Source organism: Balaenoptera physalus, assembly GCF_965194825.1.
Source record: "Balaenoptera physalus genome assembly, chromosome: 2".
NCBI classification, from domain to species: Eukaryota; Metazoa; Chordata; class Mammalia; order Artiodactyla; family Balaenopteridae; genus Balaenoptera; species Balaenoptera physalus.
This window is the reverse complement of record NC_138883.1, coordinates 161,423,639-161,438,591: the sequence shown is the minus strand read 5'-3', so window position 1 is coordinate 161,438,591 and position 14,953 is coordinate 161,423,639. Positions and strand designations below refer to the sequence as shown.

At 45.3% G+C, this 14,953-nt stretch overlaps 1 protein-coding gene across 2 annotated transcripts in view; it reads left to right on the top strand.

Annotated features, from left to right (window-relative positions):
* CCNY (cyclin Y) overlaps nt 1-14,953 on the top strand; it is a 122,356-nt gene that overhangs the window by 92,905 nt on the left and 14,498 nt on the right. For both annotated transcript variants that reach the window (XM_082449862.1, XM_082449863.1), the window contains exons 3-4: nt 4,162-4,196; nt 9,348-9,448. In XM_082449862.1, coding sequence (XP_082305988.1) covers nt 4,162-4,196; nt 9,348-9,448 — 136 coding nt within the window. The remainder of the gene's footprint in view (nt 1-4,161; nt 4,197-9,347; nt 9,449-14,953) is intronic.

Here is a 14,953-nt window from a genome sequence, read left to right as displayed (position 1 = left end):
TTACCTCTTCAGTGTCTCCTTAATCTGACTACTCTTTGCCATGCCTGTTGCTGCCACCTCCGTCCAGACTCATAATTTCTCACTTAGATTCCTGCCACAGCCTCTGGCCTGGCATTTGACCTTTTCCCTTCCTAGTCCTGTGTCTACGCTGCTGCTAGGTGAAGAGACTTTCTGTAAATCAGATCTGATTATGTCACTTCCTTGCTAAAACTTTTTTGTGGTTCCCCAGTTGCCTCGGTGTTAAACTCCAAACGGCTTAGCGTGATATACAGGCCGTTGGAGGTCCGTCCTCCGCCTTCGTTTCCAGCCTGTCTCCTTTTGCACTGTGTCCGCCACGCTGGATCACTTGCGGTACCTCCAGGGCGCCACTCGCCTCCTGCTCCTTTGCGTTTAGCTGGGTTTTCCCTTCTGTCTTCCACACAGCTCATCTCTTCAGTCTTCAAGGCTCATTTCTGCTATCACTTCCTCCGTGAAGATGTTCTTGACCCCTCAGGCTAGATTAAGTGGTCCTGAGGGTAGCCTGTGAATAGTTTCTTCATATCTGAACCATATTGTGGTATTTAAAACTATTTCCTCACGTGTATCCCCAACGAGCTCCTGGAGGGAACGGAACGTGTGATATTGGATCTCAGTATCCCTTTGCCTTGCTCTGCCTGATACAGAGGATGTGTTCACCCTAGGTGGTTGGAAGGAGGAAAAGACAAAGCCAGGAGACGTTCTTGATTTGATTGTGATCTGTCTTCACTTGGGTAAACTTCCATTGCCATTGCAACACTCCCTCCACTTCCAGGAGTACTAGAGCAGTTAAAACCTGTGGGTTCCACGTGCTCCAGTTGTGCCCCTCTGACCCCAACCTTGGAAGAAGTGTTGTAATGTGAGCTTATAAGCACACATTTTCATTTGAATCTGGTGATCTCTTCTTGAGGTCGATGTGCTCCTTTGCAGTTCAGGATAGGCTTGCGGGTGGGAGACCATGGATGGGGCCATGGCAGTTATGCTGGGGCAGCCCCGCCCGGACCACGGCCTTCACAACTCTCTGCTCTGCAGACCCTCGTCCTCCTTCCCTCCCCAGCACTCAGCCTGGCAGCCAGGCTCTGCCTGCCACGCTCCCTGCCGCCATCTATTCCGTGATTCTGCTTTAGATGTGCCTGCATTAAGTCATTAGGAGCTTCCTGGTTGTTAAGTTCCTTTTCCCTCTGAGTAGCAAAGAGATTTAGGCTGGGCTGACTGTGACCACGGAAGGCGTGCCTGATCAGACCTCCCCAGCTGGCTGAAGTTAGGGACGTCCTGTCCCAAGCCCAACGGGCTGCTCTCTTGGTCATTTCCTCACACATGTGAGATGTCAGTGTGGACTTTCTTTGTATGAGAACCACTCAACAAAGAAGGGACCAAGGGCTCCTTGTAGTGGGCGAGGAGGTGCCTGTGAGAGATTAGTCTGCTCAGCCTGGCCTTTTCGTGCTCTCATTTCTGCTTGTGGGGGAGAATTGCAGTTGATTGTGTCTTTTCCTTTTCTATTCCATTTTAATTTGCTGTTTTCAAAGACATGAGAGCCTACTCTTAAGAATTAGGAGAAAACAGTCAAACTATATCTTTTTTTATTTTAATTAGTTTGGTTTTTAGAAAAGTTCTTTGCTTTAAGAAGGAAGTTGGACAAAAATGAAAACCTATCTGTGTGTGTGTGTGTGTGTGACTGTGTGATCTGTGTGTTTTTCAGGAGTTCCTTGAAATATTTAAAGGAATAAAAACAACTTGTCCCTTGAATGACTTGGAGCCAAAGTAGAAAGACTAAAATTCAGAAATTAAAATATGAGCTCTGGTTTTCTTTGCACAGTCATTCAGAAACACTGACATTGAGAAAACGTTTTGTGGCCTTTCTTTGTTTGGGGTCCTGCTTTTGTTCCTGGCAGTGTTGAACTTCTGCATGATGAGAGGACCAGCCTTTTAGTTCTCCTTTAGTCAGACATTCGCAGGCAGCCAAACCCTGTGCCTGTGAGGGTCCCAGTTCTCTTTATCATGGTCCTGGGTGCCCTGTTTAGGTGCCTGTCTCTCTAGTTCCCCGTCAGTCACTCTGGGTGTCTCCCCACAGCTTCCCAGGTTCCACAGGGGATGCTTTTGCAATGAGATATTGAAGAATCCATAGGAGCCCAAAGCTCTTATGCTGCTGATTTTCATGCTATAAACCATGGAAAATAACTTTTAAAAACTATGAGCTCCCTTAAACATGTTTACATTGACCTTATCAATTTCTCATGCTATCAAAGGATGTAATTTCTGATGTAAACATTGGTATTTTAAAATAAAACTGTCCCCCTTTTAAAAAATGTTTCACATAAAATCTTAATACCATGGTGATTTGATGATCCACCGTCAGCAGTCATTTAAAAATGTACGAACACGCTCTTCTTTAGCAGGTGGAAATTTCATATCATTCCTTTCATCTTGAACTTGTATTTCCATGCCATTTTCTTCATAGAATTTTATCCTAATGTAATATATTTGATTTCTGAAACTCACTTGTCACACTATCATACTTCTATGAAAATATGGATCTCACTTGAATTTAATTTTTATTTCTCGTAATTATAAGTCTCTAAGTGTTATAAATAAATTCTGGATTGCGGTATCATTATTGTTAGTTCCCAGTTGATCAAAACCATACAAGCATTAAAATGTTAATGAATAACTATTAAACAGAAAAGTGAAATAATTTTTGGAAAAACATTACTGAGATGTTTCTGTGGATGACTATTATGTGTAGCTGGAATGAGGTGCTAGTCATCAGATCTTCTTGTTTTTATGGATGTGTAAGTGCTGAAGAGCTTTGTTTATACACATCAATAGATGGGGATGGAAGGAGTTTTGTTAATCACGAAGTTCTTTCTACTCTACTTGGTTTGTATGTCAAAAAACTCCAAGGGATTTATCATCCCAAATGATTCCTGTTAGCTGCAGTTCAGTCTTCAGTTTTGTTGACAGTAAGGAATTGGAGTCCACTTATTTGCCAAAGAGTTTCTCACCTGGTTGTAGGAGCTCCTCACTTTCGAGTTTCTGGGAAGTACACCTGAAAGGCTTTACCAGCCATGTGAATGACTGTCACTTGTACCCACTGCTCTTGTCATTGGGAGGCGCCTGGTCTAACCCGAAGCGCTCGGGAGCGTGGGGAAGCACCAGCATTCATGTCCCCTCTAGAGCAGCAGTGGGCCTCATCTCCTTGCCAGGCACAGGCGAGGAACTCAAATCCATGTTGAATGAAAGAGCCCCACCTGCCCTTTTCCTCTCAACTAGTGTTCCTAGCTTCTCTTTTGATTTAAATATATCTCTGTCCTCTCCAGTGACCTGCTCATTACCTGTGTTGATTGATTAGTATATATTCTTAAAAGTAAGTCTTCAGGAAAGAAAATGCAAAACTCAATGTTACTACGTTGTCAAAAAGCTCCTCTGGGTTCCCTGTCCCCCTTCTACCTCTTTGGGGCTGAGGGGCCCCCATTTTGAGAAACACTGGGATCTGGGGTACGGAAGGCTGGGTGCAGACCACACCTCGCAGACAGCAGCGTGAGAACAGCCTTTCAGAAGGGGCGCTGTTTTTGTTGTGAGTTTGATCAGCCTCCCTGAGGCAGCAGGATGCTCTGGGCGGCCTCCGCAGAAGCCGGTTTTCCTCCCCAGCACCAGCACGGAGATGAATTGGATTCCATGACCAATAATGCTTCCGACCTACACTGTCCTGTATTTTAATGCTGTTACGGGTATTGTTGTTATCATATTTCACCCAAATAGTATGGACGTTTATGGGTCTGGTTGGGTTAGAAATAAATAGTCCTGTTATCTGTTGATCATCTTAAATTAGTGGATGCATGCAACTTTTATGAGATTTACTAGTTACTACTTTATTTAGTTCTTAGAAAGCCGTTACCCCTCAGTTAACTGTGGCTGCAGTGATTTTGTTGGGTGCCATGTTGTCAGTGGGTTTAGGTTTTGCTCTGTTAGCTAGCCGAGGTCAGATCGGCATTTGTGCAGGTTGCATTTCTTATGTAGTAAGTTGAGCATCTGGGCACGTTGGTTGGTGGAAGGGTGGGACCTTGACGCAGAGGCCCGTCCTCAACAGCCTGCAAGGGGTTGGCACGCAGGCGAGTAACATTTCTGTTGCATCTTTTGTTTTCACAGTGAGAGAAAAACGCAAGAGTCTCTTCATTAACCATGTAAGTGGAGCTGTTTCCCTGTGTTCTTCATAATGACTGTCCAGTGCAGAGAGCTGCCATACTGTGTCTGTGATGGGGAAATGGTCCGTGAATCTTGTTCGCACATGGAAGAATGTGAAGAACGCTGCAGTGCACTCGTGCTCTATGGGGTCTGTGACTGGACGAGCACGGCTTGGCATTTGTCCCCGGGGCCAGTGTTTGTCCAGAAGCCCCAGACAGCTGCCGTTCTGGGAAGACGTGTGTGGACGATACGGCAGCAGACCCCACACCGGTCCACGGGAGCACTTCTTCTACATTTCTAATCCTTCCCTCCTGCCCGCTGCCCCAGGAGACTCGCTTGCTCTCCTAACTCAGTCCCATTTGAATAAGCGTACAGTTGTTTTCCACGAGGCTGTCTGCCTCCACACACTCTTTCCTCTCCCTCATTGTTTGTAGGTCCAGTGGAGTCTGCATGTTCTTTCGACGCTCTAAGAAAGGATAAATTTGACAACACTTTAATTTCTAAAAAATCCAGCTCTATAGTCTTTTGGCCCTTCTGAGCAGCATCTCCCTGGCCTGCTGGCTAGGCGTCAGAGATACTTGACCTTTCTTCCTTGAGCAGCGGGTACAGCTGGCCTCCTTCCACCCCTGCCCCATGGCGACCCTAACCTGCACCCCCAGGACTGTGGCGCCCGGCCACCAGGACAGTTACAGCCACAGCCTCCTTGCCCTGTAGACTTCTGCCCCTTGATGAAGTAGGCGCGTTACCAAATAAGCATGCTATTGATTCTCATATCGAAAACAAGATTGAAGTATTTGACTTCTCAGGGGGTTTTCTCAGGATTTCTAGACTGTCTGCATTTAAGTATTTGTAGATCTTGAAGTACTTGGCACTGGAGCTTTGTGCTAAACAGACTTAAAGCCATAATATTGTCTTTTTTGCCCTTTGCAACTCTGGACAAAATGCAGTTGGAAAGAAATTCATAGCCAGGCCCTTGCACTCACGGGGCTCCACGCTCGGCCCATAGGAGACTGGTGATGCCTTCGTGGGCAATGCCAGTGTATGTGTGCATGAACCGTGTTCTAAGGGTCAAAGAGAAAGTCTGTAGTTTTTATCAGATTCTTAAAGCAATGGCCTCTTCCCTGGCCCTCTCAAGTTTTGAAGCATCAGTGTTAAACATCTGTGAAATTACAAGCTATGTCTTAAGGAAAATATGCTGAAAATTACCATGCCCTTGCTGTATAAACCTGGACATAGAGCGTTGAGAGATTTGAAGAACTCCTTCTGTAAACCCTCACTCCCATTTCTTCGCCTGCTGGGTGCACTGGAACACTTCCCCCCTCGTTAGCAGGTCTGCTGAGGAGCCTGCAGACAAGGGGAAGGGTGGGGCGGAGACCACCTCTGCCGGTCACTGCGGCCGCTTTAAAGTGGGCTGGAGGGAGAGGCGGTTCTGAGGGTGGCTCGTGGGCAGAGCCGTGCCCTCCTCGTGCCAGTCTGCACATCTGTCTCGCATGCTGTCGCTGACCTCACGCTTTGCAGTGCGCACAGTCCTGGTGACCTGCCCCACGCTGTGCATCCTGACTCAGAGTGTCCTCTCTCCCCTGTGAGCCCTCTCACCTCCCGACACAAAAATCGGAAGCACACAGTTGTTGGAATGTGCTCAGATGTGCTTATTCCTATAAAAGAAATCTCTGTGCTGCCTTATGTAACAGATGACCGGGTAGCAGCATGACCCTGCAGACCACATTACAGAGTAGCATTTCAGCTCTGCCCACGCCAGGAAGAGCCATTGGAATGTGCTGTTGCAACCAACTGACATAGAATTTGAGTGAAATTACCTGCAGCTTCAATTAAGCTAATAAACCAGCTGTGCTTTTTAGGTTTTGAGACACTTGGGTGTCATAAGTTAGAGCAGTAAAGAAAAGATAAGTAGCAATAGTAATAATCAGTACAGCCTGTTGCGTGTTTTACCACGTTTGTGCCAGGCTCTGTTCTAATTGGTTTAGTGTACTTGATAACCACGCCCGGGAGGTACTATTTATCACCCCCATTTTCCAGATGAGGAGAGTGAGGCACAAAGAATCAGCCAGATGAGCGGTGGAGCCAGCACTGGGGCCCAGGGGACTGGCTCCAGAGCTGCCCTCCCAGCTCTCGTCCTCTGTGCTTCTCAGATGGTGCCGCCAAGCCCCACCTGGACAGAAGCTGTTTAGCTTATTTATCTGAAGTCAGAGGGAACACTCTTTTCTGAATTTGGGCCCCAACTAAAATTTGTAATTTAATTTGTTGTTGAACTCTGGAATGACCGTTATTCTTTGCCCTTATTTATAAAACCTTCTTGGTTTTTATCTGCTTTATCGTGAGGGATGTTGTTTCTTTAATTTCTCCTTTAAGTGTCTGAAGAACCTGCTTAGTACATGTTGCTAAGATAATCTACAAAGAGGCTGCTATTTGATAAAAAGCAGTGGCCATAGGTAAGCCATTTAAGGAGAGGTGAGGGAAGATGATCACGGCAGGGAAATAACTTCCACCAGGTGGAGAGAAACAAGGGTTTCTGGCTCCAGAAACACATGTTAGCCAGCAACACATGTTAGCAAGTAAAAGGAGCTGACTTTGGGAACAGTCTCCAGGGAGGGGGCAGTAGAGAAGGAACCCCTGGCTGGAAAAGAGGGGGCCTTTCCCTGGCTGTGAATTTGCTGAGAGAGACTTAAAAAGTAAAAGGAGGTTGCTTCTAAAAGAATTATTATAGATTTTAAAGCTTGAAACCATTTGAGGATAAACCCCTTGGGGGACTTTTAACAGTAAGCTGAGCTAGGGCAAATTATAAAGATTAATATTCTAATGAGCAACTATGTTTTAGATGTAATTAGATCAACAGTTATAGGAAAATTTAATACATTACAATAGAGATGCTTAGGTATTTTAGAAAGGCTTGTGTAAAGGGCCTTATTTAAAGTTTGTAGTTTATTTAAAATTTGCTGACGTTTTGGTTAGCTAATTAATGAATCTTTTAATTAAAATGTGAAAGTCTCTGATTATAAATTGTGGGTGGCATTGTAGGTGGCTGAGAGTCCGGAATCAGCCTCCTGAAACTTAGGGGAAACTCATGCCTTTTGCTTTGGCCTAATTTTTATATGACATCCTCCTCCCCTTGACGACAGCATGCCTAAAGTGAATTGATCATTCTAAGTTAAAGGGAAAAAAAAACGATATTAAAACAGAATGAATCAGGGGTTGAATGGCCAGCCTCCCTTACCCTCAGCAAAACAATCACAGTATTTGTATTAATATTGAGACAGGTGATAGCTGTAAAAACTTTGTGAAGGAATAAAGTAACTAGAGAGTGTTATTTATCAGTTAAGCAAGAGTCACATTGTTAGCTGGACTTGGAGACAAAAGAATTTTGTTCAAGCCCTAGATCTACCACCTGATAAATGGGGGGCCTTGAAAAAGCCTTGACGTATTAGTTCTCCGATCTCGTAGAATGACTCCTGCTACCTGTTCACATGGTAGACTGAACGGGAGGGGATCTGCAAACTGATTTTAGCAACAGCTGACTATGTTGATGTTATTATTGTTATTGCTCATTGGATTTATAGGTAAATTCTGTATACTTTTCCAAGTTCAATAGCAAAACTGATGAAAGTCTTTCCAGTGTTTTAAGTATGGATATAGTTTTTTCATGAGTATTAAGCCATAGAAGTCAAGGAATGAAGTGAGTGTGATCCAAGAACTGAAATTTTAAAAACTGTAAACCTTGCTTTTGCCTCTTTGGGAGATTTGCTCTTTTTTTTTTTTTTTTTTTTTTAATTTATTTATTTTTGGCTGCGTTGGGTCTTCGTTGCTGCACGTGGGTTTTCTCTAGTTGCGGTGAGCGGGGGCTACTCTTCCTTGCGGTGCACAGGCTTCTCATTGCGGTGGCTTCTCTAGTTGCGGAGCACGGGCTCTAGGCACGCAGGCTTCAGTAGTTGTGGCTCGTGGGCTCAGTAGTTGTGGCTCGCGGGCTCTAGAGCGCAGGCTCAGTAGTTGTGGCGCACGGGCTTAGTTGCTCCGCGGTATGTGGGATCTTCCCGGACCAGGGCTCGAACCCGTGTCCCCTGCGTTGGCAGACGGATTCTTAACCACTGCACCGCCAGGGAAGTCCCAGGAAACCTTATTAAATAAGAAGTAAATGTTAAAAGTATCGAACAGGGCATTTGGTCTCTGATGGGCTTTAAAGCTCCCTTCATGTTCATAAACCATGGATACTGAGGGCTTCGTTGGGGTTGGGCAGCTGAGGCAGGCAGTGTTGTTATCCTTAAGGAATTATTTTTTTTGGTTGCTGAAGATGACACTTAGGTTGTCAACATAGCACCAGGCAAGTGGAGACTTGTTTGGATGATTTGATTTTTTTTTTTCTAACATGCTTTGAGCTAGAATTATCCAGATTGATGTCTACTAATCATATTGCCCACATAATTGCCAAAAATCTACTTACTATTCAATTAGATGTCATACAAGTGTAATTTAAATTCTGTGTTCTTTAACAGTATATTTCAGAAGTAGTTCTTAGTTCTAAAGTTTTCCAAAGAGCTCAAAATTTATGTAGCTGTGAAAGAACCAGGCATGAGACTGCACAGGCACCCTACCTGAAGCTTATACATTGGTAGTATTTTCAAAAGCATCGGATTACTTTCACCTATTTTTATCTTCACCTCCTGAAATTCAAGATTAGGAGATTCTAAATGAACATTGGCTGCATTTTCCAGGGTCCCCAAATCGACTGTATCCCAAGAATAGAGAAAATGGGTGCAGTGGACTCTTGTCTTGATCCTGGTGCCTCAAACCAGGATGCCGCCTTCAGCAGGGGCTTTCATTGGTGTGATGAGCGCATACTTCTTGTTTCTCAGTGATTTTACTCTGCTGCAACACGCTTTGATGCTCGATTGCGAGAGTGTACTGTTCTGATGGAGGTTGGGGGCCAGGAGTGGTGGTGGTGACTTTTCTTTGTGGAAGAACATGGAATTTCATTGTAGGAAGAAAGTGGGTTTGTACTGTTCTTGCTGTTAGTGTTAACATTTCTCGCCAAGACACTTCTCCTCTATAGGCTGGTCTCAAGGTGAAGGGGATGATGTTCCTTGGAAGAATTTTGAGCCCTGTTTAATTGTCCTTGTCTTGTTGCCATTGTTTTTTAGCATCCTCCAGGACAAATAGCAAGGAAATACAGCTCCTGCTCGACTATTTTCCTAGATGATAGCACAGTCAGTCAACCAAACCTCAAGTATACAATTAAATGGTGGGTATACACATTTTTCCTTAACTGAATGTCTTTTCTGTTCCTTAACCTGATGGCTAACTGGTTGGTTGTGGGGTCTGGGAGTGGTAAGACTGGGCAGGGGAGGCCACTGACTATTCAAGAAGTCTTTTTAAAAAGTGATTTTGGGAGTTAAAATGTGGGGTGTTCAAAATATTTGTGTATATTACCATTTACATAAAAAGGCCAAATTTTTCAGTGATTTTAAATGTAGGTTAAAGCATATTTTTGATTTTTGTGCATACTTTCCACCTTCCCACTTCTTATTGAAGCCATCCTGGCTTTAAGTCTGCTAGTATTTTACCTTCAAAATGTAATGGGTCACACTTTGACGTGGGGCTGCAGTAGAAAGCAGCCCTGGCACCGTGGAAGTGTATTTGCCTGGAGCATGGAGAGTGGGGTTCTGACCTTGGCTGTCTCCCCAGCAGGGAGGGTGGGGTGAGCCCCTTCGCTCTGGTCTCTTACTGTAAAATGGGGCTTAAGGGAGGAAAGGGGGGGTGGTCTTTGGATAAAATCTTTTCCCTTTGGGGCTTCAGTTCTCTTATTTTCAAGGGGAAGGTGGGAGGGACGGAATGCTGGTTTTTCCTGAAATGTTCCCACTAACATTGTGGTAGGAAGCCTTGATAGAGGTGCTGGGGTCTGTGGCCTTTGGCTCAGCTATGAAAAAAACTGGGATATTTTGCCTCTGTACTCATTTAAGAAGAGTCCACATTTAACAGCAGTCCACGTTAGCATGTGCGGTAAGCGTTTGCGCTTCTAAATTAGAAGGCTTCTTGTGTTCCAGTGGGCCAGGCTTCCAGGCCTCAGAGCCCTGTTCTGCGTGTGCCCACACATGGCAGTCAGGCCTGCCAAGCAGTGGGGACGGTGCCCCCTCCAGGCGGAAGGTGGGAGGTGGGCCCGCCTAGAGGGAGGCCGCCTTCTCCCTGATGGGTTGCTTGTTTCTAAGATCTAAACAGGAACGTAGCTTCTTCCCTCCTTCCGTTGGTGGTTGAGGGACCGGTGGGCATCACCCCACAGTGGGCGCTCACAGCTGGGAGCCCGCATGTGCCCTCGCTCCACCTCCCTGCCCTTGGCCGAGCTGCCCCATCCTGGGGCTGGGCTCTGTGCGGGGGTCTGGGAGGTGCTGGGGCGGGAAGCAGGGGCCTGGAGACCTGGCACCTGGCACCCGCTCGAGCCCTAGAGCCCCGCCTCCCTGGGGCCTGGGACCCTCCCTCCAGGACGGGCGGGAGCTCTGGGTTTCCAGGGGCTCGGACTCCGTTGCTCAGCGCTTCACCTGGGGATGACTTCACACTGCCACTGGTTGTGACGCAGACACTCCAGGGCCCAGTAGGAGATCTGGGTGACAACTTGATATTTCAATGTGGAGTCTGGGAGTGCAAGCTCCGCAGTCACAAGTGTGGTCTGTGAATCAGTGGTTCCAGCTCGCCACACCCGCAAGGCCCCCAAGGGCTTAGAGCCCCACTGAGGCGTGACGTCTGGCCCCGAAGATCCAGGATCTGGAATGTCAGCCTCTCCGGGAGATTCTCATAGGTGGCCAAGGCCGAGAACCCCTGGTGTCAGTGGACAACTGCCTTCGAGTTCCCTTGAAAGCTTAACCTGTGGTTAATACCGGGAGGAAGAGAAGCTGGACAGCTGGGCCAGTGATGATGGCTGAGTGCCAAGAGGAGGCGTCCAGTGTGGACGCTGTGGCTTCCCTGGTCCAGAGGATGCTTCTACACACCACCCGGATTTGAGATGCCTTCAGTCAGTCGCTTATTTGTTTTAAAATGTGCCTTTTTAAAAAACGTACATTTTGGACCTGGGAGCTGGGTAGGGTGGACCCTAGTTGTAGCAATACCATCAGAATCTTTCCTTGTAAATTCCTGTATGTCACACGTGACCTGGTTCTGGTCATTTTGAGGTGTTAGCTGGCCTGGGTAACTTCAGCCAGGGCCTATGACAGCACGAGGGGAACAAATGTCACGAAGGGCAGGGAGACTGGAAGTCTGAATGCCCTCCTATTCTAAAATCGTAACCTACACCTGCCAAGGCCCTTGTGACCTCCTGCCCCAAGACGTTAAAATTGATACAAACTCATTAATCAGTAGTTCAGCTTCCTGTGGGCAGAGTGAGCATTCGTGGGCTGAACTCGACTCCTGATAACCATGTAGGACCTTTGAGAAAATGCTCCGGGTTCTAACAATAGCTTTCTAAGCTAATTTTAGAAGAAAACCCTTCTGGGGAGTGCCTTGGTGGCCTAGCGGTTAGGATTCCAGGCTTTCACTGCTGTGGCCCAGGTTCAATCCCTGGTTGTGGAACAGATCCTGCAAGCCACACGATGTGGCCGGGGTGGGGGGGCGGCGGGAAAGGTTACAAAAGAACCAAATGGAAATCCAGGAGTTCAAAAGTACTCTGAAATAAAATTCATATTAAAGAAAAAGAAAAAGAAAAGAAAACCCTTCTGTAAATTGGGGATTGCCAAAAGGAACAAACATTTACAGATTCTAGTTCAGGAATGGGTGGAGGGTTGAGAGCGGCTCTGTCAAAGAGAAGCAGCAGCAGTGCGACACATTTGGGCACAATTCTGTGCTCACTTTTTTCACAGGCATAATATCTTCTCTGAGAACTTGACTTTCCCATCGTTCCCGTGAAGGCCAATAGCTGTGGTATGAATTTAGAGTTTGCCACCCACCCCGTGCCCCTGTAACCGACCAGGCCGCGAATCCTGTGTGAGCACAGGGGTGGTGCGCAGAGGACGGGGGGAGGGCGGGGAGGGCGGGGAGGGCCGTTCGCCGCTGCGCACACCATCCACGGCCCCGGGCCTGAGGGTCGAGAGCAGCTTCGTACACCCGCCAGAACCCGGCACCTCTGACTTGGCTCTAGGTAAGAAGTACAGCAAGGGTAGTGCCCGCGGTCAGAAACATGTTTTGTTTTCCTGATCAAGAAAATAGCATTTCTTCATTCCCAGCTCCCCTTCCCTCCTGGCTCTGCAGCAAGGGCAGTTGAGCTAACCCTCTGGTCAGCCTGTCCTGGGTGACCTCACCGTTTTCTGAGGACGTGGCAGACTAAGCAGGCCTCCGAAGCTGGGCATTTGGAGTGAAGCCTGAAGCCTGGGATTGATTCTGTTTTCAGCTGACTGTCCTTTGCCCCCGGCAGTCACTTCTTTCACAGGGGCCGACTGAACCGGCCTGTGGAGCTGGGCCCACACGGGCATCCTCAGCTTGGTTTTCTCACTTTCCGGGGTATGATCTTGAGTGGACATTGGCCTACAGACTGGCACTGTGTTTTATGGAGGCCTGAGTCATGATAACGTCCAAGCTTGCTTTCAGCTCTGGAGATCTGGGAGACAGTAACCTTGGGGCCCCGAAGACCTTCACTCCATCTACAGAAGCCGGAAGACCTCTTGAGGTGGAATTATTCATAGGGCAACAACAATAATAATAATAACTTTTGCTTTAGAACTTTATATTTGAGATTATGCTTTTATACACTTCATTTGATTGTAATAACCACTCTGTGATGTGGGTTGAATTGTTGTAATTTTTTAGATGAGGAATTGAAGGCTCTGAGAGGTGGATAAACTCTAATTGATGAAGGAGCCAGGTTTTAAACCCAGCTGGTCTGACTTCAGTGCAGTCAGTGGTGTTTTTCCTGTGACGTGCTCCCTCACAGGGGAAGCAGGGACCATATTTTTCTCAATCAATCAAAGCAATTAAAGTAATCACTATACCAAACCCAATCATATGAAACATTCAATTTAATCATCATAGCAGGACTGTTAAATGAGTAAAACAGTAATTTCTTCCTTTTTTCCGGAGGCAACACTATAGAATGAAAGGGCATAAAACCACGATACCAGTTAGAAATCCCGACATCTATAGTGTCTCTACCTGAATTTTCTCATTTATCAAATAGAATCAGTAACATTTATTATTTCCCATTTCGGGGCTTTTAAGGTACGTGAAGGCACTTTGAAAACTGTACCATTATTTTTTAAACTTCTGAAGTCCCTTCACCCCACTTACAATTCCTTCATCAGCTTAGATGCTTTTCAAGATGTTAGGAGGAAGAGAATATATTACATTTGCTCAGGGATACTTTTAACACTTAGCTGAAATCATTTGAATTAATAGATCTGGAAAGAGAGATTTAGAAGGAGATGCTTTCTTTTGATAGAGTGAGATGAGCTATTGTCATGTTCAGTCGTGGGTGAACATCTGAGCTACTGGAGTCCAGCGTGCATGCCCAGGTCTCTAAGTGAGTGCCGCCACTGCCGCCGCTGCCAAGTGAGCTGAGGTGTCTGGGACCCAGCCCTCTACCTCCATGTTGGTGCCCTGGATGGCACTTTCTGTGCTCTGAGAACACAATCTGATGCAGCCCGTTAGCTATGTTCTTAGAAGATTAAGAAATAAATTTTGGCCTCCTCAATACATTTTAAAGTAAAACAAAAATTGTGGAAGGATCTAGACAGGTTGCAAAAGAGGAAATAATTTAAAAAAATTGGGCAGTCAACACGAATAACCCTGCCAACTTAATAGGCGATCAAAGAAACTCAAATTGAAAACGGTTACAGTTTTTAACCTATCCAGTTGGAGAACATTTTTCCAAAACGTTCAAGGTGAGTGTTGGTGAAGGGAAGGTGAGACAGACACTGGTGGGGAAGTACACTGGTACAGCTTTTCTGCAAAGATACTGGGATGTATGTGTGGGGAGCCTTACAGTTATTAATGACCTTAGAGCAAGTAATTCCAAGTACAGGATGTTTTCTTATGGAAATAATATAGTCATAGGTCACACAAATATTTATCTGTGGGTATATTCATTATGGTGTTAATCATAATTGCAAAAATATTTAAATGTTCAATAGTAGGGGGATGGTTAATAAATTATTCAACAGTGTAATGGAATATAGTCAGCCATTTAAAGTCATGTTTTTGAATAACATTTTAATGGTAAGAAAAATGTTAATGAGGATAAAAGTGGGATGCAAACCTGTTTGCTTTAGGTAGATACGAATAAATACCTCTATATCTTAAGCTGATAGTAATAATCTTTGGGCAGAGGAATTATTTTTCTGTATACTTTTTTTATTTTCCAAAAATTTCTTCCATCTGAATATAACACATTTCATAATCAGAAAAACATTATTTGAAGAAAATTCAGGGGATAGGAATGTCTTCATTAAATTCAGATCCTTTAAAATGTAAATTAAAATTTTAAGGTATTACAAATAAGAGTTACACTACCATTTCAGCAAATGAATGAATAAATTAGGCAGATTTCCAAGAGGTTATTGATTGAAAAGAAAAAATGGCAAACTACTGTGGGTAATATTCACATTTTGCTGGTGGTTATAAAGAAACCACTGATTTTCTAAATAGCAGGTGCTGAGTTGGAGACTCCTAGAGGTGTTTAATTTCACCACCTATTTTTTACATAGTGCCTATATTTTAAAGTGAGGAAGGCTTAAGATTTCAGATAGAAAGAGAAATTTGTTTCTGAGTATCA